We start from the raw sequence: 25575 nt of genomic DNA on the forward strand, positions 1-25575 counted from the left end.
GTAGGAGACCCAGGATAATTACCGTATATGTCTGAATATAGTCCCCCCTTTTTTTCCAAAAATGGCCACGGTAGAATTAAATGGGGAACTATATTGAAACTCATTTCTTACATTTTCCCAAAGCTGAATCCTCAAAATTGGGGGGGGGGGGGGGGGGCACTATATTCAGAGAAATGCTGTGATAAATTCTGTAAATAATGTTGATTAATTTTCCTCAAAGTCTTAGTCAGAAAAATTTTGGAGAGGGGGGTACGTTTTGGGGTTTTCAGCTGAGGGTTCAGTGGAGTATACTGAAGACTCTCCATAGGGTTTCAGTGCGTTTTGAACCTCAAGATTCCCCTGCTTGCTGTGGCCTTGATTTTTTTCCGACAAATATTAGACTTTCCCTCTCCTTTGTTTTGTACTGATGGTTCTAATTAAACACTCATTTACCAAAATTAAACACTCATTTACCAAAATTAAACACTCACTTACCAGTAATGTATACTGATGACTTCATTTAAACACTCATCTTACATCTTTTTTCTCTCTACAATCATCTCTATTTTCTTTGTGGTCAGCTGTGATATGATATAAAAGGTTATTTTCTTACTGTATAAATATGTATTTTCCATATTTTTATTCTTCTATCATTTACTTTTATATCTCATGTTTTTTTACCTAATTACTTTTACCCCATATTGTTTTTTATCCAAGTATTTATTTTGGTAATTAATATCAACTTTTAAATACTGCTATTAACTCACAATGACGGAGATAGCACTTTTTTATCTAGCATCTCATGTCTTTACTTGTGCTAATAATAAAATTTTATCTATTGATTTCTTATATGTTTTGGAAATATGGAGTAATTTATTGCTTGTTTAAAAATGGAGTGCAGTTGGTCATTTCCATTCTTTCTGCAAACTTTTAGAATGTGGAACATGGCCTCCCTTTCTTAAAATCAACTATCACTGTAAAATTGGTGAATGTATATTTATTTAAATACCTATTAGTTAATTTCTTTTTATGTAATTTATTTATCCAGGCTGGAAATGTCCACTATGTACTTTGGTCAACCCACCTACCAGGCCAGGTTGTGCTGCTTGTGCCTCTGAAAGACCACAAACTTACCATCCACCATCTGGATATAAAGCAGGAAAAGAAGAAGCTGAAAGGCTAGAAAAAGAAAGAAAACAAACGGTGTGTATTTTTTATATTATGTTACCCGCAGTTTTTAGACTTATTTGCTGTAGGTCTCCATTACCGTCAAGAATGTCAACAAATAGAAGAGTATTTTCAAATATGTACCATATAATTTATGATTGACTTATGAGCAGTCATTTGATAAAAAAAACTTATTGAAAGTAACAGAGGAATGAAATCGAAATATTTGGGTGGAGGAGGCAGCTGATCTGTTGACCTAGTGAAAATATTCTCATGTGAAATATTGTGGGCAGTAGGCAAATAGTATGAATTTTTTATTCAGGGCAAAAATGGTATGATCCTCCTATAAAATGGACTTCCTAAGCAATTTACAATTTTATTAAAATACCACAATTCTTACAAAATTCCCACCTACCTCAGATTTTAGTCACCGCAGTGTCTGATAGTACTATGAATTTTTTTATAATTTAATGTTTTATGTTTGTTGTACTCCTTACTAGCTTTTTCTGCTTGTTTTTCTTTTGGAACATGTCTGATATTAAGCTGAAATGGTATTGTTACTTTATTTTCAGTATGTATTTCTTTTTAAGAAAATTACACTACCCTCAAATTGTATTTCCTTCTGGGTACACTATTTCCCTTCTGTCCTAAAAAAGTTAAAGGAGGTGTTTTTACTGCAGACCCTATTGGTAGTTACTTTGACAGATCACCTGTAGAAACTGTAGGCAATACAAGCAACTGAAAGAGGACAGACTGAATGCACATATGTTTTGTTTGTGCAGTTTATTTAATTTTCACCTTTTAAATTCAAGTAAAGATATAATTAGTCTGCTTGTACATGTGTTTATTCCTCATAATAAGGTGAATGAACAAGATATCAGGGAGGTTAGGGGAAAAATTTCCTCAGGGTTGGGGCCAATGGGAGACTGCCTACTTTCCCTTTGCTGGGTCTGATGATTTAATACTTTCTGCCTCCATACCATTTCTTAACCCTTCACCTGGGATATCTGGATCGCAAGTTATCCACTCTGTGTGAGGAAAGTAAACAAGTAGGCCAGAGGTTTTTTTTCTGCTGTTATGGGAAAAGCAGGTAAAAGACCCTTGCAATCCCTTCCAGACCCTTTTCCTAATGGCCCACAGAGATTCATTCATTAATTTGGTGAAAATGTTTCATAGGCCAAAATTTACATGACAAATTTAATGTGAAATTTGTCTGTAATTTTCTGTTCATTTTGATACCAAGTACCAAGGATGTCAGTTGGTATTTACCAACTCTTTCATACTTCCTACTTCTTGCATCCAGTCTGGAGGGTGTATTGAGAGAAAAATGGAAGTATAGGCTAGTATCATAAGGGAATGTTATGCTACCGCTAACAAGCAAGGGACAAGATTGGGTAAGAAGGGAGAGTTGCCTCTGCTCTTTTATGTTTTTCGTGAAGTCACTGGTACTCTTTGACTTGAACGTTTTCCGCAGCTGAAGGGTTAATTTGTGTTCCAAAAGAAATATCAACTGTCTTTTCAAAGTATATATTATACATATATAAGTTTTTCCTAGCACATATGCTGTAAAAATTGTTAATAAGCCTTTTTTACAAAAATATTATATCAAGTATTTTGAAGTTGCTTTTTTTATGAAACCATTTCAATTTAATGTGGCAAAATAAAGTTTATATAATGGAATCATTGACCAAAATGGATTAATGTTTTGGTAGAAATTGAATATTTCATTCATCTTTGCCTTTAGTTAATGGAAATTTATCTGTATTATAACCATACAAAACCTGATTTAGCCTTCATCATATCAATGGGAAATGATTTTCTTGATTCAAGTAAGGCAGGGGAAAATGTTATCTTGCTGGTTAAATTCAACACTTTTCTATAAAAATAGATGATAAAAAAAATTGGCAATGCTTAATGTTAGCAGCTAAATTAAGCTTAAGTTGATCTTTATGGTTGATTGGATCAACTGATGATGTTTAAATTTACTTTTTGAACCTTTTGGTGTGAAATGTTTTGTTAAAAACTACCTTTTATTAACAATCATTTGAAATTGAGTCCTGGTGAATAGTTGTGATGGATTTCTTTTTTGATTTATCATAGACTATAGAGTATGGCAGAATATGAATGAACATTTCTGTGACATAATTTTCAAATTGATTAGGATCCAGAAGAAGCAAAGAAAAAAGAAGAAGATGAAAAAAGACGTGATTATGAGCGGCTTCTACATTTGGAGCGATCAGAACTTGTGCCGAACGCTGAAGATTTTGCATGCCCAGTATGCTTTGTGGATGTGGTTGCTGATGAAGGTGTAATACTGAGAGATTGCCTTCACTCTTTTTGCCGGTATGCTGCAGAGGTCTGCAATGCATTCCTAGTTGAATGGGGTGGTGAAATATCAATTATCGTGTTTTTTACGCTATAGAAATAACTCCTGGTAATTTATGCTTGGATCAAATTGGTTTTTTAGTTGCATGTTTAATTTTAAATTCTTTAAATGTGTTTAATTAATTTAATTGAACACATTTAAAGAATTAAAAGTGTGCTATCTGTTGATGTCACCATTACATTTCATAGGGATTTTCGTCTTCTTTGGAAAAAATATTTCAAATGAATTAAACATTATTTTTATGATTTCAGAAATACATAGTTTCTTAGGAAATTATTTTCTCCTGCAGGTGTGGTTAAGTCAAATTGTAGGTCCGTCAGTATCGGCCAGTTACTTAGATTTCCTCTTGTAAATGAAGTTTGTGCATCAAGGAGTTAACTTGCTTTACGAGTGTGCTAGCAATGGGTTTTATGTGTTCAATAGAGGCTAAATTCTGCTATGCTAGGAAAGACTAGATTTGTGATTCTTGTTTTGTGCTAGAAGCACCTGGCCAAGGCTCTAAACTCAAGCAAGAAAGATTCTGAAGTAGCTGGACCATCGTCATTACAGATTTTGCTACACACTTTAAAAAAACAAACAGTCTAGAGAGAAGTTTAACTACGATGTAAAAAAGGTATTTATTAAGGCCAATGTACCACTTGAAAAATAGAAAACCTTAAGGGTTTCTCAAATACTTGTGATTTGTAGGAAGTAAGTCGTTATTTTTCTGATTTGGGAAAAATTATGTTAAAAAATCATGGTGGCCAAGTGGATCATATAAATTTTCAATATGCTTTTGGGAAAGGTTGTATTTAACCATTTTATATACTACTTATGTTACAAACTGGGTCTTTGTACTGACTGTCTTTGCCATTTTTTCGCCCATTTTTTACCACTTTGTGAAGTTTTTATTTACCACAATATGGCAGCCCTAGCTATTAATTATATAATCCCATGTGGTCGGGTGATTTGTGGCCAGTATCTGATGCACTGCTAGTGTATAAAGTTTGATGAACTGACACTCCTCTGATAAACTACACTGTAATTTTCCCATTCTATCTTCAGGGTCCAATGTCTTTTTGTTCATAAATTACAATAAAAGATATAAATACCCTTTGACTTATGACTCTATGCCCAAGGTTTGGCTCGACTCGTCTTTCATAGCCCCAATTTCCGTCTCGGTATATACACCATTTTGGCCTTCCTGAGATCTTCTGGGGCAGTGTTCCATTTGAAAACATTCGTTTTATTAGCTAAAGCTTTTGAGTGCACGTATACTTTCTTCAAGTCCTAGAGCTCTCACTAATTTGCTTCTTGGTATCCTTGAATGATGGATGTCTTCCTTCATTTGTTAAGTGTCACATTCTAAGTTTTCCAGTTACTAGGCACTTTTAAAGTGAAACATTATTGAAATGGTAAAATATTTTATTAATTAGGACAATACAAAATTTTGGAAATAAAGAACAATTCAAATGTCGATTTAGTTATCGGTATTCCAAAATTCACCAATGTTGAAATTTCAAACATTGATAAGATTTATTGATGTTTTTCTGACTTCAGCTCTGTCCTTCTGTTCTTTGTTTTGGTATTGACATCATGGTTATCCTTGTTGATGTATTCACCCTCATCTAACTATCACTTTCCACTTCCCACCCTTCTGAACAGAAATTACTCACCTTTTGTGGTTCCCCCTTTTTTATATCCTCCTGTCGTATCGTATTTCCCCCTCCCACCTTAATTTCTAAGCTTGTGAGCTTTGGACTTAAGTTATTCTGCACCTTAAATAAAATCATGATTATTATTTAGATCATAATTTTTTGAGAATAAAGGCATGCGGAATGTTAAAAAGCAAAATTTACCTTCCAATCTTGTTGTTTCTCTGATTTTAAATCCTTTAATCTTCACATTGGGCGAACATAGCCTTCTCTTTTTATGATTGATTGATTACCTTTCACTTATTGCTTCTTGATTATGGTGAAGGAATTTATTCTCTCAACTATTATGAATGAAGTTATCATTAATGTATTTATTTTCACATATATGTATACATATATTCTGAATAAATTTGTATTCACCCAAGTAAAATTTCAAGTATTCACAATTTCCCTTATATTTTCTTCTCTTTTCTGTTAAATTGCAGTCCTTGTCTAGTCAACACTATCCAGTTCAGTGAGGAAGCTGAGGTTAAGTGCCCTTATCGTGATGATGACTATGCCTGTGATAGCACACTCCAGGATAGGGAGATTCGTGCGGTGAGTTAGTCGATGATAAATATCGTACAGGTTACTTAACATAGAGTGTGTTGTTTACATTTTGATTTTTTTGTTACACAGCGCACATCTAATGCTTAAATACATAATGATAATTTGTAAATTACAGGATTTTTATCTAATACCTACATAGACTCTGTTCATTTTATCTTTGTGGGTGCTCTGGTGTGGCTCCAGGGGAGGGAAAGTTTCTCCCTACGTAACTTTCCCTTAGCCAATCAGCAGACAGTATGGGTGGCCTAACGCTCCAAAAATTCAGTCACAGTAGCAGGCAATGTGATGGTCTTCTGTGAATGGATTATCCTCAATACCTTCCAAATGAGTAGGTATATTGTCTCGATGCTGGGCCCAAAATACCTGTGGCCACCCATGACTCAAGCGTTTTCAGTTACAAACTAAACTAAACAAACCAAACTAGGGTGACTATGTAAATTTGGCAGCGTTGAGTTTGCTCCTGTTCTCTCCCTTGGTAATACCCCTCCCCCATCAGCAAAGACCTCCAAGAATTACCGGGATCTCATGAAAGCTCACCTGCAAATATAAAGTGAACAGATAACAGTAGTTAACGGGATAAGTTGAAAGAGACTGGTGGAACAACATTCTGTGAAGTAATGGAGATGAAATTTTCGGAAGTGGTGGCTGGATTTATTGCAGTTACTCTTCTTCATTGTTATTATATTATAGTCAGCAATGGAACTTTTCAAATAAAGTACATAATATATACTTAGTTGCAGTTACAAGTAGGGATGGGTTGGTTCCCCTTATTTTTGGGTCTGGTTCAGTTCTTGGCTATGGTTCTCGGTTCCTGTTCTTAATTTAATTCTCAAATATCTCAATTTTCAATAGCATAAGTAGTTTTTTATCTGGTTACTATGCTAATTGAGGTTAATATTTACTGTATCTTTGAGAAAGCTTCCTTTTTTCCTTTTGCTGAAAACCTTGTAAATGATCATAGCCATCGTGAAGGATGAATATCATGCCGGACCCTTTGCTACAAACAGCATGTAAAAAAATCTAATTTGCAGTTGCAAAAAAGTTGAAATTCGATGTCTAAACTCGACTTTTGATCAAATTTTAAAATAAGAAATCAACCTCTATAAAGTAAATTTTGGAAAAAATTCGACTTGAACTCACGTGTTTTAACCCAGCTCATCTAAGATGACAAGTTATTTGAATTGTTTGGAGAATATTCAGGTCTCATAAGTTCTTTAATATTGATCATTGTGGTTTATTTGCTTTTTTTCTTAGATGTCCCGTTTACTAGGTAATCGAATTTTCCTCATTTCAGTTAGTTCCACCTGATGTTTATGAACAGCTGTTAGCTCGTTCTATGGCTCTCGCAGAAAAAAGGATGGGGGCCCAAGCATTTCACTGTAAGACTCCTGACTGCAAGGGGTGGTGTGTCCTTGAGGACAATATCAATGTATTTCCTTGTCCTGTGTGTCGGAAAACCAATTGCCTCACCTGTCAGGTAATAAATTGCATCTTTTTTATAATGTTCGTTTTTACTGAAAGATAAATCACGTTGGCAGACTAAATTTATAGTTGTATTCTAAGGTTGTACCTCACCATCTGTAAAAAAATATCACTCCTGGTCATTCCAAAACATGAGTGATATGATTTACTCATTTTCCCAAAGAATTTTAGATTGAATGTTGTCAATTGTAGAAAGCATTGAAAATAGCTCTCCAAACGTTTATGCTGCCAGACTCATTTGACTGTTATGGTTCACCTTCTAGAATAATTTCACCTCTCCTCCAGCTGGACTCTTTTGCTAATTGTGTACAACAGTGGATCCAGGATTTTTTTCTGGAGGGTGGGGCACAAGGGTATGACAGGCAAACGGTCTTCTCATATTTGAGATTAAAAACAATATACAAGAATTACTGTATGAAATAATCTCTTTATTTTAATATGAAAATTATTGATATGAAATTAAATGAATTAATAAATCTGGAGGCTCTGTAATACACAAACAAAACGAATGTTATGATAACTGTATTAAAATCTTGTCTATTTTTTAAGTGTCTTGGGGTGGGGTTACAATACAAGATTGTATTGGGGAGTTGAAATGCTGAATGGGAGAAAATTTTAAATGTTTAAATATTTTTCAAAAACCATGTAAATGTTTACTGGATTTTTTAAAATAGGAAGTTATGTTATAAAACAAAGTTTTGGCGAATTCTAATGTGGAGTATTAGAGAAAATTATTTAACAATTTTTTAACATTTTAATATTACAATGGGAAAGGAAATTTCATTGTGGAGGAGAAATAAAAGGAATGTTTCATTTGAGGTTATTTATTTTGCAATATGCAATGCCAAAAAAATTAAAATGAACATAAAAATTAAATTTTTAAAAGCCATCTTGTAGTGTTTAGTTTGAATAAATGTAGACCAGTGCAAAAATTATTATCAAAATCTTAGACCTTAAGGGGCAAACTTTTGTTGATTAGAGGTGTAATGATCGAAATATTTTTAAAATCATACGAGGGTCATCCGGAAAGTAGTACCCGTTCGTGAAATAAAGACACAAAAGTAAATATTAACAAGCATAACAAAATTTATTTGAAAGAGGATACTTTAAACTACACCCATGTCTCGTATAGCGCAATTTCGATTAGCGCAATTTCGATATAGCGCAAATTCGTCCCTCGGGGAAACATTGCAACGCAGTGTAGCCTAATCAAAAATCTTAAACGCTCTCGTGATAAAACGTGAACTTGCGCTAAGTACACACGAAATTTCTATCAATTTACGCATATTAATATTATTTCTTGCCTCAAATCTTCTTTTTTGTTTATATATTAATCGAAATTCATTGCTGCGCAATTGCCAAAAGTATTACTCGTCATTGGGTCTAGATAGCCGGCCTACCGAAGATTTATCTCGTCTCCTTAGCAGAATGATAATAAATAATTTAGATCGTTAATTAAGCGTGGGGCTAGTGGAAATGAGTTTTTTTTTCAGCAATACGGTTTGAGACGTATTTTTGCCGTCGTAGGTTACCGGGGATTGACTTCCAGGTAGAGAGTCTACGCTAAAGCCTTCAAGGTCATCGGTATTCACGGAGCGGTGACCGAGTTGCGCATGAATAGCATCAACACATAAAAGGGTCCGCTATAGAGTCTTAAACACAATGGCTTCGTTCCCTCCCCGCAGTCATAGCCCTTCTGCGTCTCAGGAATACAGTTCAGCAGAAGAAGGTGATTTAGATAGAGCCATACAGGGTAAAAACCAAGAGAATATGGCAAAAAATAGGAATGCGTGTAGAAAAATCAAGAATTTATCAAGAAAAACCATTAACCTAGAAGAGGACTTGAGAGAGGTCAATTGCTTTGAAAATGGAGAGCGTCAAAGCGATATTGCGCGGAAGTTTAAACTCACGATACCTTATTCTGAATAAAGACGAAGCTAAAATATCAGTGACCTCAGCCGCACCAACTTCAACCAAGCGGTCTACACATACGGAAAGTTCATGGTGAATCAGTACAAAAAGACGAGAGTGGTAATCGCTCCAAGACATTAAGTGAAAGCTCCGGTTGGTTCCAGAATTTAAACGGCAAGCAGGTATTTTCAGTGCGGCGATATCAGCTGGTGAATCTGCAAGTGTTGATAGCGCAGCCACCACAACATTTTCTGATGAACTCCAAGCTGTTATTGAAAGTGGCTCCTTTCCCCCTCAACTAGTTTTTAGTGTAGATGAGACGATATTCTTTTGGAAAAGAATGCATTCTCGTTCATTCATTTTCAGGGAAGGAAAACCTGGGTCAGGTTTCAAGGCATTTAAAGACTGTTTCACGTAGCTGCTAATGACTCGGAGGACTTCAAATTAAAATGATTTATCATTCATAAACTCCGCTAGCTATGAAATGGCATTCAAAGTAGCATTTTCCTATCATTTCGATGAGCGACAAAAGGGCCTGGGTGACACAATAGTTGTTTTTAGACTAGTTTGAAAAATCATCAACTGCCGGCAACGCATTACGATCCCCTGAGATAGCAGATGTTAGCCCACCCGCACGACAGGACGGAATTTCGAAAGCACGTAAGAATTTTTTTTAACGTGAATAAAAGTATTTGAATGCGTGAATACTATCTTTAAAGATGTTTTAAACTATAAATATTTATAGAAATAATGTTTTCTAAGGCTTTTTATGGGAATATAGATGTTTTAGAGGAAATTCAATACCCAAGACCTATGCTACCAGGAACGCATCCCTATCTTCCCTATGTTAAAACGCTCTCGTATAACGCAAATTCGTATAGCGCAAAGACCCCAAGGAACGCATCCCTTGCGCTATACGAGACATGGGTGTACTTCTCAACATAATCTCCAAGCAAATTAAGGCATTTGTCATAACGTGTGACAAGTTTCTGTATTCCTGCTGCATAGTCCTCCGCCGCCAGCTCATTGAGATACAGGGTCACTCCTTCTTTAAGTTCTTCATCGCTGTCAAATTTTTTTCCCGCCAAAAAGTCTTTAAGCTTTGTAAAGAGATGAAAATCTGAAGGGGCCAAGTCCGGGCTATACGGTGGATGGTCGAAAGTTTCCCATTTGAATTGCTGCAAAAGTTTTCGTGTTATCCCAGCTGCATGAGGCCTGGCATTGTCATGAACGAGAATGGCACCAGTAGACAATAGACCTCGCCGCCGATTTTGTATTGCCCGCCGTAATTTCTTTAATGTTTCACAATACGCATTGGCATTAATAGTGTCTCCACGGGCCATAAAATCAATAAGCAATACACCTCGTCGATCCCAGAAAATGGTTGCCATGAGTTTCCTGGTGGACAGAACTGTCTTGAATTTTTTTGGTTTGTTTGGTGAATGGGCATGATGCCACTCCATTGACTGTCGTTTACTCTCAGGTGATGCATAACAAACCCATGTTTCGTCACCAGTAATTATGCGATTCAAGAAAGAGTCTCCTTCATCAGAATAACGTCCCAAAAACGTCAGTGCTGCAGCCATACGCTTGGTTTTGTGCTCATCTGTAAGCATGCGAGGGACCCATCTTGCACAAATTTTTGCATAATGCAGATGGTCTTTAACAATTTCATGAACAATTGTTCGAGAAACATTGGGAAAATGTTCACAGATGTCATCAATTGTGACGCGCCGATCGTTCCTCACGAATTCGTCAACTGAGCTCACCAGTCGGTCTGTAATGACAGACGGTCTCCCCGAACGCTCATCGTCGTGTGTGTTCCCCCTCCCCATGTTGAAGTTGCGACACCACCGCCGAACAGACGACTCGTCCATTACATTGTCTCCATACACCTCCTTTAATTGGCGATGAATATCACATGGGCGAACGTTTCTTGCATTGAGGAATTTAATCACTGCCCTCACTTCACAACTGGCGGCGTTCTCAATTTTTTTAAACATTGTAAACAATCACAGAAACAACACAGGCAATGCTAGCGTCACGCAACTTGGCTCAGAGAAGGCAGACAAGCCACTGAAGCTATCTGACCTTGTCCAGCGGCTACTCGCGTCGTCAGCACTTCATGCGGCACGAACGGGTACTACTTTCCGGATGACCCTCGTACATTACTCGCCATTAAATTGTATTTTTGGAATAGTAAGGTAAACATTGTAGATGGCTAGGTAAATTTTTGGGCTGATTTGAAGAAAAATATTTGAGAAAATGTTACTTATTATTTAGTGTACAATTAAATATAAAAATAATAGGAAATAGAATTTCATACATTTTTCAATGCCAAGTGCAGTGAGCAAAGCCTTATCTTTTAAGTGAGTCATAAAAAATGGCTCTACACAAATTTTATGGGGAGATAAAAGGTTCAGTCACGTTTTTCTGTCAAAAATGTGAAAAAATTAATGTGCATAAATCCCATGAATTTTTTGTCACAAAATGGTCTATAGGTTAGAGTGAGTACACCCATATGCATACACCCATTTTGTTTTTTTTTCAAAATCTGAGACCCTACTGAAGAATGCTTGTTGAATTGAGGTGGAATTACCCATATATGTTTTGTTGTGTACCAGGAAATATGGATAGAGATATGAATTGAGTTGTCTCAAATAAGTTAAAGCCCAGTAATCATAGTCATCAGAGAATGCCCTGATAAATTACCTAATGTTAAAACTTAGGAATGAAACTTCCATTCCCATTAGGCAATTACTATCATGTTGGAAAAATGCAGTTTCATTGCACAACATATCCCTTCTTCTATATTTCACCTCAGGAAGATTATCTATTTTAGCCTTAAAAATTGCTGGAAATGCGTTTAATATATTTTTCAGATCTATATGAGTTGCTTAACAATATGTTTTTAGTATTCTTCATAAAATTATCATTTCATTCTAAATGGCTGATCAGTTCCCATTTTTTTATTGAGTATTAAATATTGCATGTGAATGAAAACTTACAGGTTCTCTAGAAAGATTAAAACTTAATCATCAAGATTACATGTGCTCATGAAATATCAAACTAAAACATTTAGTATGTAATAATTCCTTTCCTAATTAATAATTGATTTCATCTATTTTTTATGAATTAACTCAAATAAACAAATTTTAATTTTTGACCTTTTTTATGTATGCAGGCAATTCATGATGGTGTCAATTGTAAGCAGTACCAAGAAGGTTTAAATAAGGATTCAGAAACAAATGTTGATGCAAAAAGGACGAAGGACATGCTTGAGGTAAGTTTGTTCACTATTCTCTCTGGCATTAATAGCCACAAATAGTTTTATAAAAACTGAATGTGTAGTGGAGTGAATGGCATTGCTAATGAATTTCTTTAGATAATAATAGACTTTTTTTTGCCTCTTACTTTTGGCTTTTATACAGTTTTAGCATGATTCAGTTGATCTTTATATGTGGACAAACTATTGAATTTTATATAGCACTGATCTTTAGAAATAATGCCGAGGTCCATTTTAAATAGTCTCTTTTATCAGTCACAATGGTAGGAAAAGTAGTAAATTTGATCTGTTATAACATATTTTGGTATGGTTATTAATCATCAGAAGAACTGGTTTTGGTCACCTATGTATCCATACCCTTCATATCCATTTTTTTATGGGTATCACATAATTTAATTATTTGCAAATGTTTGCTCGTTCTAATAGATAAAAATATGTCATGTTAACTATCTTTTAGGATTGGAAATCTATTTATAATGATCTTTTTAGTAATAGGTTTTCTGAATTAACACTACCTTTTTCAAACTATGATCATTGGCAGTTTTTACTTAAATTCATTTAATACCAGATGTGAGTGAATTTTTGTGATTTTTCTAAAGAAATGTTCATACTACTTCTCTATTAAAGTATATAATTTACTGCAAATCTGTGAATAACTTTCAAATAGATTCAGATGAAAATATTCTAAATTCATGTGGGAGAGCTTGCAGTTCATCTTGACATCATTGATGTGAGATGATAGTTGCGAGAAGATGTTATCAGAATTAACTACAGTATTGTAGGGTATTGGTAAGTCATTCTTTGTGAGGTGCTGTCATAAAATAGTGAAACAAATTTGGGGCTGCAAAAAAATATCAAAAAATGAATTCTTCAAATAAAGCTGAATAACACCTTAAAGTCCCGCCGCAAGATGAGTATATAATTCAATTGCAGGGGACTTTTTGAGTGGTGACTCATGATGGCTAATGCCTTGATTTTCGGCTGTATTTCGACTTGAGGCTCATATTTTGGTGAGCCCAAGAATACTACAAATATAATTTGTCAGTAAAGAGTGAAATCATTCATGTAAATGCTTCATTTCTAGAATAGAGATTAAATTCCAAAATTCTAATTTTTTTACATTGTTTCATGTAATTATTATGCATTTGTATTACCAGAAATAAAATTTTAATTTTTAAATGAAATTCTTCATTAGTGCTGTACAATTATGAATTGGCATGTTTGTTCATCCACAAACCTTCAAAATCATGCACTGTAGAGATTTCAATAACATACCTTGTGACTTTTCTACTGTTAAATATTCCAAAGACCCTTGTTGCTAATCCTTTTATTGGTTTTTAAATCCTCAGTAATTTCTACGTATGTATATACTTCATCTACAATAAAACTTACAAGTTTGAATCTTTAGGGCACATTTTCATTTTTTTCATGTGAATATGAACGAGATCTCATGAAATTTTTAGCTCGATCCTTGACCCTGCTGAAGCACATCCAAATTTCCAAGTGAGGATGAAATGTGTGTTGCCTCATCAGTTCAGGGGTCAAGTTGAGCTTAAAATCAAAACCCTCAGTAAGAAAATTTTATTTTATCAGTTAACAGCTACTACGTATAAGCACACAAAATCACTGGGAAAAGCATTTTGTGCAAAAAAAGATTTCTTGTCTCTTTTGTAGTACAGGCATTTCCATTCACAATCGTGTAGGTTCTAATTCAAAGTGCATGGTCACCATCTTGGATAATTAAAATAAAGCTGTAACTTGTGAGACATTTCCAAAGAGAAAAATATCATTATAATAAAGGCAAGGGTAAATTAATCGCAGACTTCTCATTATAAGGGAATCAGATGTGCAATTAAATAGCTTGTTGTAAGAGTGGGTGAAGTCAGAGTTTCAAGTTTGGGTTTTGTGGACTTCATCACAGCTGCTGATCAGAAAAGGCAGCTCAGTGTAGGAAGAGGAATGGAAAAGGAAAAATAGCTGAGGAAGAGTACAGCATCTTTGGAGATAGATTAATGATAATAGTGCTCTAATGTAAACCAGCACATAATACGTTCACTGTAATTCACCAGCAGTTCTACATTTTCTTGGTTCGGTTATTCATAGTTAAGCGAGCTTCTAAGACCTCCTATGTCAAGCAATTGATAGCAATTGTTATATATTTCAGGTTTTGTTTAATTCAGCAGTTATGCATCTCCCACAGGGTACTGGATGAGGAGTTTTAAGATGGCATCTTTTCATCAAAAAAATCATTTTGGAGAAACAGTCTTCTATGTCAGAGCTACCCTTATCTCCTAGTTTAACACTTTTTTATGTGGTTTTCTTTATACTTTGGACTTCTTTCGGTAATTACTGTGATATTATTAATATTTCGTGTAGTTTGGTCCATATTTAATGAAACATCAAAAATGTTTCGTATTTCAAGGCCACCTTTGGTCTTAGTTAGTGATGAAAAAAATTGTTAATGATATACGAGGGTTATTTGATAAGTCCATGACTTTTTGAATTTCTCTCATAGTAACTATAAATACAACAATATTCTTGTTAGTTGCCATCAATGTAAACAGCTGAGAAATTTTAAGGCAGTTCAGTCGTTTAGTTTGCATTTGACAGCCATGTAAAGCAGACTACCTTGTGAACTTTAACGATAATTGAAAAAAGTGAATTTCATGTGCTAACTAAACAATTTTTGTGCTAAAAAACTGTTGTCCAAACCAATGAAAGACCTTATAAATATGTAATATGGAAACTCTGCACCATCTATTTCAATGGTGAAGAAATGGTTCCCTTAATTCCATTGTGGTCATATGAGCACAAGTGACGTCGAGCATTCAGGATGCCTGAAAAAGGTCGTGATGATAGAAATCATCAGTAAAATCCATGGAATGATACTGGATGATCTAAGAATGAAAGTTCGTGAGATAACTGATACATTAGGCATCTCCAATGAGTGCTTACATAACACTTTACATGACTATTTGGACATGAAAAAGCTATCTGCACTATGGGTGCCGCGATTGCCCTCACTCAAGCATCAGCACAATCATATGAACACTTCAAAGGAGTGTTTAGCAATGTTCAGATCCAATCCGAACAAGTTTTTTTTTTGCCATTTTGTAGTCATGGGCGAAACATAAGCCATCACAATACAGTGTGTACATACTCAATATGGGTAAACATTCCCCAAAGAAGGCTCAGGTGAGTGCGTCGCCCAACAAGGTCATGGCCACAGTTATTGGGATGCACGCAATGTCATTCACATATATTATTTTGAATAGGGTAAAACGATCACATGCTTATATTATTCAGAGCTTTTGGACAGATTCAATATTGATTTGAAGGAAAAACGACCACATTTGAAGGAGGAAATACAACTCCGCCTTCAAGACAATACACGGATGTACTTTTCTTTAGTCACCATAGCAAAAATCCATAAATTAGGCTATGAACTGCTAACCCACCCAATATATTCTCCAGATTTAAGCCCCTGCGAGTACTTTCTGTTTCCATGTATGAATGAATGGTTAGGCAGTAAGAGATTTGGGTCAAACCAAGAGGTTATCGCTGTAACGAATGCCTATTTTGAGGGCCTGCATAAATGCTATAATTTAGAAGAAATAAAAAATTTGGAAAAACGTCGAACAAAAGGTATTGGGCTAAAAGGAATCTATGTATAAAAATAAAACACTTTTTTGCCGAAAAAAATATATTTTATTCAAAAAGTCATGGACTTATCAAACCACCCTCATACCTAAAATGCATTAATAGGAGCTCCACCAATATTTTCCACACAAAAAATCTTACCACTTGGGGGCCAAAAATTTTCTAACTCTCTCTCTAAACTCCAACTCTACTCTAAATTGGCAACACTACCATACCACACCTCTGTCTCGGATAACAACTAACTCTCTGAGGAGGGAGGATAGTCCTTTTCATAAGATAGGTGTGCATAAAAAGAGTGCATATGTAGCTCATCTAGAAGAGGAATTTGACCAGCAAATTGATTTTTATGTTGGGATGCTCATAAGTTTTGGCCTTGGAGTGAGTGCAACTTCTTAGCAGAGTTAGGTTATGAAGTATTCAGTGGCTACCTTCTTCTCAGTGGAAGGCATTTTTGTGTGTATTGCTAGGAAGAACATGTTATAATATAATTGATGCCAAATTGACTTTTCCATTTTGTTGCAACCATCAGATGTTTTGTATTAAATATTTGAAATTCCCTCGCAATCTCAGTTATGTGGGTTGTCTAATTGCCATACTTCAACTTTCAGAGGAGACAAGAAGTTGTCAATCAAAGGCCAAGGGTTAATACATTTATTCCATGATTTACCATGTGGCTGAGGTTTCTGTAGGTAGAGCATTCTTTAGCTGTGATTATATCCAAATAATTATCCGAAGTAATCCATTATTTATCAAAATATTCACATCGCAAATCAAGTTCATTTTATATTTAATCTGATAGTGCAGCACCTTCGTCATCTGCCATAAAACCCTCCAGAAAGCCTTTGGAATCATCCTTCCTTGACATCCGTTTCACCATTCTTTCCATAATTGACCCACACTTCATTTGCGGTCACACGCGAGCCATTAATCTTCATCCAGGCTGGCCCTTTGTAACTCAAGCAGGTGTGAGACGGTAATTTAACGTCTTCCTTATATTCTATCTTGTTTGTGGAATACCAGCTCTAAAGACCTCAAAATTGGCATAACTTAGATGAAAAACATTTTACACATAAATGATTAAGACGAGTCAGCTATGTAATACCAATTTAAAAAATTGGTTATTTATTGAAAATGAAATTGAGACAATGACAGTAGGGGTGATAGGATGTATGAAACTTTATATCCCCAAAAAATGAAAGTGGATATCCCTAAAAGTAATTGCTCATCTCTGGACACTGAAATTTCTATTGCGTCACAATAATTTTGTGCCCTTTCATGTGTATAAAAATGAAGATATGTATATTTATGTGAAAGAGTTTGCGATTTACATTTTTGATTTCTTTAATGGTTATTTTGGAAAGCATTCTTTTCTGGAACTCAATTTATTGATTAGGAAGATAATATCAGATTTGAGGTGTTTTATTTATACTGTGAATGTTGATTGAATGGAAAATAGAGCACACCAAATGGATATTAGACAATTTGAAATAGATAAACATAGCACGAGTGATTGCACACCAGATATGATCAATGTAGACAAACATTGGTTTACTACTTCTAATGTGGTAAATTTTTTTCGCCTTCTCATCTCATTCTTGGTCAACTATTTTTATTAAATACTGCATTGAAACAATGGGGTCTCAACCATAATGAAAGTTTGCTTTATTATTCAGTTTTTTGGTCATGAATTCCATGTTGAAGAAAAATTTCTTTATGTAATGGAGGATATATGATGGAGAAGGAGAATATAAATAACTCAGAGTAGTTCAGATGGGTTATTCAAGTGAATGTTTCGCAGAACTAAATGGCCATTACATCTTATGTAATTTTTCTTGTGACTGTTACCTTTAAATTATGTAAGCTGTACTTGCTATGTACTATTTTTCCTTAAAAGTAAGTTATAATTATGTCTGCGGTTAAACAATTATTCTTTCTCCCTATAACTGTACTGATTATAGAGGGAAGATCATTTTTTTGTATAAAATGCTAATTTATGTTTCGAGAATACTTTTTTTGCAAATGCAACTTTTAATACCTGTCTATTGAAATTGTATAAAATGTTAAATATGTACCTATTTCATCCTCAAGCATGAGGAGGCATCCGTTAATTGCATATTTAAAAAAAATTACATGATATGTGCCAAGACCCCCCTCTCCCCCATTTGAGATTGGGTGAGAATTGTCTTCTCTGCCCCCCTGCCCCCTATACGCCTCATTTAATTAATGGATGCCCCATGAAAGTGTGGGGAATGAAAATTTGGTAGAATTATGAGCTTGGTTACCTTGGTTGCATTCAAGTTGTCGTGGAATAATTGGATGAAACTGACTACTGGAAAGTTTTACATATGCTGCAAAAGTTAACATTGTGGAATGACTAGCTACTTACTGCATTGTAATAATAATACATAATGTGTATCTTACAATTACTGTGCCAAAGTAAGTTCACATGGAATTGAGATACCCAGTAACCAGTGGTGTGAGATTGTTGGTTCTGCACTCAATCGCTGTTCTTCAACTCAAAGATATAGTTTGGATATGTGAGGGTAGAATTCACTCCAAACTAAGCCACAGGCATGTGAATTTCATAAATTTATGATAAGGGAGTGGTTTCTTTTCCTCTTCACCTAAAAAATTTTATTGGAGGGGTCTTAAAGTTTTGCCACTGATATTACAAATCTGCTGCTGAGGAAAGTTGATAATTTTTTTGATTGAGAAAAAGCTCAACTTGCTTCTTCTTCTTTATTCACATTAGCTTTAGAAACCTGGGACTTCTTTTACTTGGATATTGTGTTATATTTCATTTTATTAGTGGTGTTTTTTTTAAATGAGATCCTGCAAGCAATGGATAGGATTTAGAAATCAATCTTGTTTTCTTGGTTATCACATTTTCACATATTTTTGCCAAGTCTTAAATTAATAAATAGATGCTAATGTAAATAATCTTATTCAATTTCAGTTTATGATCATGTATCAAGGAGAGATTTATATTGCCTATTTTACTATCTTTACACATTATCATTGATAATTGAGACCAATAATTATCTTCTCTCTTAAGTATTGTTTTTCTTTGTTATAATAATATCAGCTAAGACTTATTATTATTTTGTTTTGATATGTTTGTAAAATTCTTTACATTAACTTTTCAATGTGGGTTTTAATAATCTATATTCCTTAATTATTGGCCTGCACTACTTTTCACATTTTTTTGCTTTGATAAACATATTAACATTTTTCAACACTTTCTTGTTTCAATGCTAAATATGATAATTAAACATAAGCACTTAAGATTCATGTGCTTTTCAGTGTTATTGATTTAAAATAGCTACTATTGTAATGTGAAGCACACACTGTGTGTGATATAAAAGACGATTTATCTGAAATAATGTTATTTATGCAAATTTATTTTTATCTTTTTTGAATCAAGTGGTTAAAATTTGTGGTATGTTCTTGTCACTAAATTTGAGTTTGATTGATTAAATGAAATATCTAACTTAATTTTTCTGATCAAATCAATGCTTTAAAATTGATAACTTCAGATTTAATTAACCTACAAAGATGATGATCCTTGGATTTCTATATCACCTGCTTGTGTTGTGTGTTTCCAACTCAATGAAATTATTGTTTCTACTGCTAGCAATCAAATTGATTTTTATGATGTGCAGTCATTATCATTTGGTTGGTCTAACTCCATGCAGACAGTTATCCTCTCACATTGCCGTAATTTTTTTCTCTTGTTAAAGTGAAATCCTCTGACTACAGTGGAATACCCAAAGATTGCAATGGCAACCAATTCAATGGATGCTACTTGAAAAGTCCTGCATATTCCAGTAACTGCAATTGCCTCTTAATGAGTAATGTAACACTTTTCCAACAGTCCAATAAATGATTGTAATAATGAATTTATTTTGTTTTATTCCCATTCACCTACATTCCATTGAGTTTTCCAGTTGCATAAATACATACACATTGTGTCAGCTTTCTTCATTGGACATGACTAATGCATTGGGAAGTTCGTTGAAAGTTAATAACCAAGATGTTACTCTCTTTTCTTTGGATTTTAAGTTATTAAGTAATTCTTATAATCATATTTATTCTACTTTTACTCTGTGTTATTGGTTTATTAGAGATAGAGCTGTTGAATGATGCGAAGGACCACGACAGAGTTCATTGAATAGAATATTTGGTTTATGAGAGTTATGAAAGAATGCTTATTCTTGTTGAAATTTTTCATAGTTGCTTCCATTGGGCTAGCCTCATAAATCTAATGTGACTATGGCAGCATTTTCTCACCTTTTGACTTCAGCCAGACCATATTCTGTTGTCAGTTGGCTTTCAATGATTACAGGCTGCTTTGGAGAGACTTAAATTGTATTGCACTGAGTAAACATTGAAATCATTTAACTTCATAATTGTTACGATAGGCTGATTTCTACTCATGTTGAAAAATTTCTTGGCTGCTAGAATGTTTAATTAATTACACAGAAGAATTTGTTTTCACCAAAACAGATTTTTTACAATTTATATTTTTCTTAGCCTAGATCACAATGTAGTCTTTCTTCAGTACCATGGTAAAATGTCCTTAATTTATTTTTGTTTATTTGTATGGTAATTCATTTAAAAAAATTATATTATTCATTTTGCTCACTTATTCATTGAAAATATTTTTTCTCTTCGTTTTTGATCATATGTAACCATGATTAGAACTTTTGAAGTCTTTGTTTTTAACCATAGTTTTGTAATCTGATTTCCATTCTTTTGAGCAATTGAATAAGATCATATGAAGTTGTTTTTGCCATAATCCCATGTATAGATGTATGCAAAGTTGAAATTTACAAAATAATAATTGATAAGATATAGAATTGATGATAGATTGACATTTAGTGATATCGGATGTGTAATTATTTGTTAATTTCTTTAGCTGTAAAAAAAATTGGCAATGTTTCCTATGATGACATTTGTTGAAAGCATCAATTAATTAGGTTGAAAATAATATTAGGATCAGTTTTTATTGCCAGCTACATAATTATTTATACATATTGTTCTAATTTAGTGTACAGTTTGTAGTTGATGGTGATTTTGACTTACTTTCTCATTACCTTGCTTCTGTGGACAGGAACCTAGTCACATTGCTAAAGTGGTCCTGCAAGGTCCTCCTAAGTTACGAAATGTTGGGCCTGGACATGGTTGATTGGGTTACAATTAATGCCTTAACATGCTCTTCATCAAGTGTGTGGGCATTTGATGAGGAATCCCCCTTATCCACCTTACCTCTCAATTTGTATTTTCTATTTGATTATTTTATTTGTAATTTTCATTGTTGCCTTAATGTTGCATACAAAAAGGACTGGTATATGTACTGAAATGGTGCATTGAATTTATGACAAAAAGTTGCTCACGCATCAAAATGTATTTATATCCTGATTTCTTCGTATCAACGTTTTTTAAATTTGTCTGCTCTTTAAAAAGGATATTGTCTCCTTCGCTAAGGCTTTTTTTTTTACTATCACAGGAAATGGTGACCCGAGGAGAGGCAATTGTCTGTCCAACTTGCGCTGTAGTTCTAATGAAGAAATGGGGCTGTGACTGGTTGCGTTGCTCCATGTGCAAGACGGAAATATGCTGGGTTACAAGAGGCCCTCGGTGGGGTCCTGGGGTAAGTATTCTATCAAGTCACTTATTACTTGAGTTGTCCACGAGTTCTCATTTGTAATATCATTTTATTATGTGCGTAAAATTTTATTGGATACCCACCAGCTAAAATGGAATATTTAACCCGGTGGGAGTACCAATAAAAATTTACCTGCATTATTCGCTGGGAAAGCATCAAATCTTATTATATCATTTTATATCATTATATATCATTATACCATGTTGTATAAATTTCTTCTTTCAATTTAGTCTCTCCTTTAGATGTGTATATGCATGTTACTTGAGCATAATTGATGTGAAAATCTTCGTTCATAGGAAATGATTTTGTTTAATTCATCATCTTGAATTTAATATGGGTTAATGAAAAACACACCAAAGCATTTGTGCTGTATCTTTAAGAATAATATTTTTTTGTTTTAGGGTAAAGGTGATACAAGTGGTGGATGTAAGTGTGGAGTGAATGGAGTCAAGTGTCATCCCAAGTGTAATTATTGTCACTAAATTTTTGAGAGAAGTAAATATTATACCTGAGTTCCAAGTCTTGCTCTAAAAATGATTCAGGGTACGCTCAGGGAACATTCTATCAGAGTTTTTTGTACTATCTTGTCCATATATGATCATTTGACATCGGTGAGGACTAGGCAGTACAAGAGGAGATCTCAGAAGTGGAAGTAAAGTGGATATTGTACATAGTGGGCAGTTGTTTGCCAAGCAACTGGTATCAATTCTTCAAGTCTAACAATAATAAATCCAATTAATGGTTTAAAAGTGTTATAGCATTTGCCACATTTTGGAATGATGTTTGATGAAATTTACTCTTTGTTCTCTGCAATTAATTGAGTGATGATGCATATTCCAATTGGTTCAATATTTGGCTGATTACATATTCAACAGTATGTGTTGCCGATGTTCTTAAGATAACGTTTTAGGATAGGTATGTGATCAATTCCATTATGTCATTCAAATTTTTATTTATTGTACAGATGTTTGACTGTATTTTTAAGCTTTCTTAATGTAAAATGTGTTGATAATAAATATTGGAAATGTGTGATTCATCTCTTACTTTCATTCTTAAGAAGTAAAAGAAATTTTGGGACTCCATTTAGTGGAACTTATTCTAACTAGTCCATTCATTGAAGCTTTTCACTTCTGAATTCTTTGAAGCTAAAACAATTGAATTTAAATCTTGAACATAGTTAGAGAATGTGTCAACAAACGTTAGGGACATAGTGCCGATTGACACTTTTACCCTTGAGGTGGTTTCCACCCTTTTTTGCAAAATAACCCCATAAATAAAGTAAAACATTTTAAGCCAGTTATGTAAAGTTTTTTTGATAAATCAATACTTTTGCTTTTCATAATTAAACACTTAGAATTTCTATGGGAAAAAAATCATAATTTCAAACTGTTTTTCACAAATTAGACAAAACTAATGTTTTATCAAAACCGTTGTCAGGAAAAAAATGTAGCTTATTAAAAAACAAAGAGAACTGTCTAGAAATTATCTAAGAGGAATGCCAAGGGATCAGTGGTGCAGCGAGGGGGTGGTTTTGGGGGATAAAACCCTCCCCAGAGCTCACAGAAATTTTTTAGTTAAATTTATTTTACTTAATTGGATTAATATTACTTATTGAATAGTGTGAGGATTAATAAAATATCGCTCAGAAGACCGTAAAAATCACCATTTTGAACCATTTATCTTAATTTTTTTCCGGCGGAAGGCCTCCGCACCTACCACTTACCCTGGCAGGTATGCAATACCTCCAAGCCCCCCAGTATTAGTTGTGCCTGAAACCCCCCCTAGCCTTAATTCCTAGCTGCGCCCCTGCAAGGGATGTATAGTTGGTGAAGGAAACTTCCTTTGGTGAACACTCGAATCGATGTATATGGCATCAAATTAATGAAAAAGGATTGATTCCATGGGTATGATGGCAGGTGTAGTGCTTAATGAGAACTTCCAAATATCACTAAAGAAGTCAAATAGAGTAAAATTGAAGGAGTTAAGAGAAATTTTTGCTTGTCTTGATCTTGCAAAATGCCTTCGGTTATTTCTATGCTCAGTTAATTTTTTAAGTTACTGTAGCCTATGTAAATGAAAATTTGAAAGATAATTTCAAGAGCAACGAGATCATGTTTTTTTTAAATCCTTCAAAAATAACCCAATAAATAAAGGACAAAATTTTAAGCCAGTTATGTAATTTTTTTTTGATAAGTCAATACTTTTGCCATTCTTGATTAAACACTTTTTTCTTTGGGAAAAAATCATAATTTCAAACTATTTTTCACAAATTAGACAAAACTAATGTTTTATCAAAACCGGTGCCAGGACAAAAATGTAGCTCATTCAAAAACAAAACCAAGTTCTTTGTTTCTACAGAGAAATGATCAAAGGGCTTGGTACAGGTTGTGTGCCTGATAAAATGGAAACTTCATGTGGTTATATATATCCATTACCTTTTAAGCTGTAAAAACAATTTTAAAAATTGATATATTTTTGTTTTTCATGATTTTTGGACATATTTCTTATTTTCAAATTTATGAAGAAAAAATACAATTTTTGGAAAATTATGAGAAATGCATATAGGATTTTTGTTGTACTTTTTTTTGCATGAATTCTAAAGCAGTTACACTTTATAATCATATAGAAATCACTAAAATAAAAGTAATTGTGAAATGTATGTATTTGATTAACACTAATTTTGATGTAAATGTTGCTGCTTTAAAAGCTCGTTTTTTCTGATAAATGCAAGTTAGCCATCTGTTTTTTAATGATAAAGCCTCCAATTTTATTCTAATTGGCTTTTATCACTGTTAATTTTACTTTTTAAACTTTACAGTTAAATTAACTGTTAAAAGGTCTTTTAAAGCACCATATAAAAATGCAATAGTCAACATGCTTGTGAAATCAATCCTTATTTTTGTTATTTGATGTCTGCAGCAACGATTGGAGTATGCGCTAAAAGAAAGTTCCCTTCGACCAACCATATACAGTAGAATCTCGTTATTACGAAGTTTACGAGACCAAAAAACCAGAGGTTCGTAATAACGAAGTTCGTATGAACGTTTCAGTTAGGAATCTTTAGTTCATAAAGCCATGCAAGGCAGCGAGATGTGCGGCTATCCCGCAGAATGCAACAAGGCATTACAATTGTGCAGCCGGAGCCGAAATAAATCGCTGTCTGCTGGAAGAAAGAACGGGCGAAACTCTGAACAGTTCCTGGCTTCACATCAGAAGTGAAACTTTGTTCAGATTATGCCCGAAGTTCGAGTTCCTTTACTCCACACCGCGTCGCATCGTCAACGCGAAAGGCGCCAAAATTGAAATTTTGGGCACGCTTAAACTTATCCAAATTTCGTATCTCTGAAAGTTCGTAAATCGTGCATTCTTAATAGGAGGACTTACTTTACGTTCAATTCACGGGCGCTAATACTGAAGTATCTCTTAATGAAGAAAGAGCCATAGTTGACGCTCTTGCGCACAATGACTGAGGAGAACTTATACGTAACGCGATAGTTATAACGTATCGTTGTGTATATCCACCTAAATGCCGTTGCTTATTTGTAAAACTTCGTAATATAGTTCTTTTTGTAGCCGGCGGGACCGGGACTGAAGTTCGTAATTTCGTAATAACGAAAATGTCGGAATAGCGTTTCTTTTGCCATTCGTCGGATAGGCCGTTTCATCGGGACCAACGATATCCTTCGTAATAACGAGCGTCTACTGTACCGATTAATGTTCCTTCTAGATCATTCCTTTTATAACAAACGGTTTTCTTTGCTTTTTATGGTTACATTTTTGTTCTTTCCATTTT

The 25575-nt window shown here is 34.2% G+C and overlaps 1 protein-coding gene across 1 annotated transcript in view; it reads left to right on the forward strand.

Annotated features, from left to right (window-relative positions):
* The window catches only part of LOC124155241, a 56914-nt gene extending 34096 nt beyond the window's left edge, over positions 1-22818 (forward strand). Inside the window, exons 12-18 of the mRNA XM_046528958.1 lie at positions 1028-1182; positions 3308-3489; positions 5652-5763; positions 7070-7252; positions 12353-12451; positions 21624-21767; positions 22184-22818. Of these exons, the coding sequence (XP_046384914.1) occupies positions 1028-1182; positions 3308-3489; positions 5652-5763; positions 7070-7252; positions 12353-12451; positions 21624-21767; positions 22184-22264 (956 nt within the window). The 3' untranslated portion in view covers positions 22265-22818. The remainder of the gene's footprint in view (positions 1-1027; positions 1183-3307; positions 3490-5651; positions 5764-7069; positions 7253-12352; positions 12452-21623; positions 21768-22183) is intronic.
* Positions 22819-25575: the final 2757 nt, after the last annotated feature.

The sequence above is a fragment of the Ischnura elegans genome, chromosome 3 (genome assembly GCF_921293095.1).
Source record: "Ischnura elegans chromosome 3, ioIscEleg1.1, whole genome shotgun sequence".
In the NCBI taxonomy this organism is placed as follows: domain Eukaryota; kingdom Metazoa; phylum Arthropoda; class Insecta; order Odonata; family Coenagrionidae; genus Ischnura; species Ischnura elegans.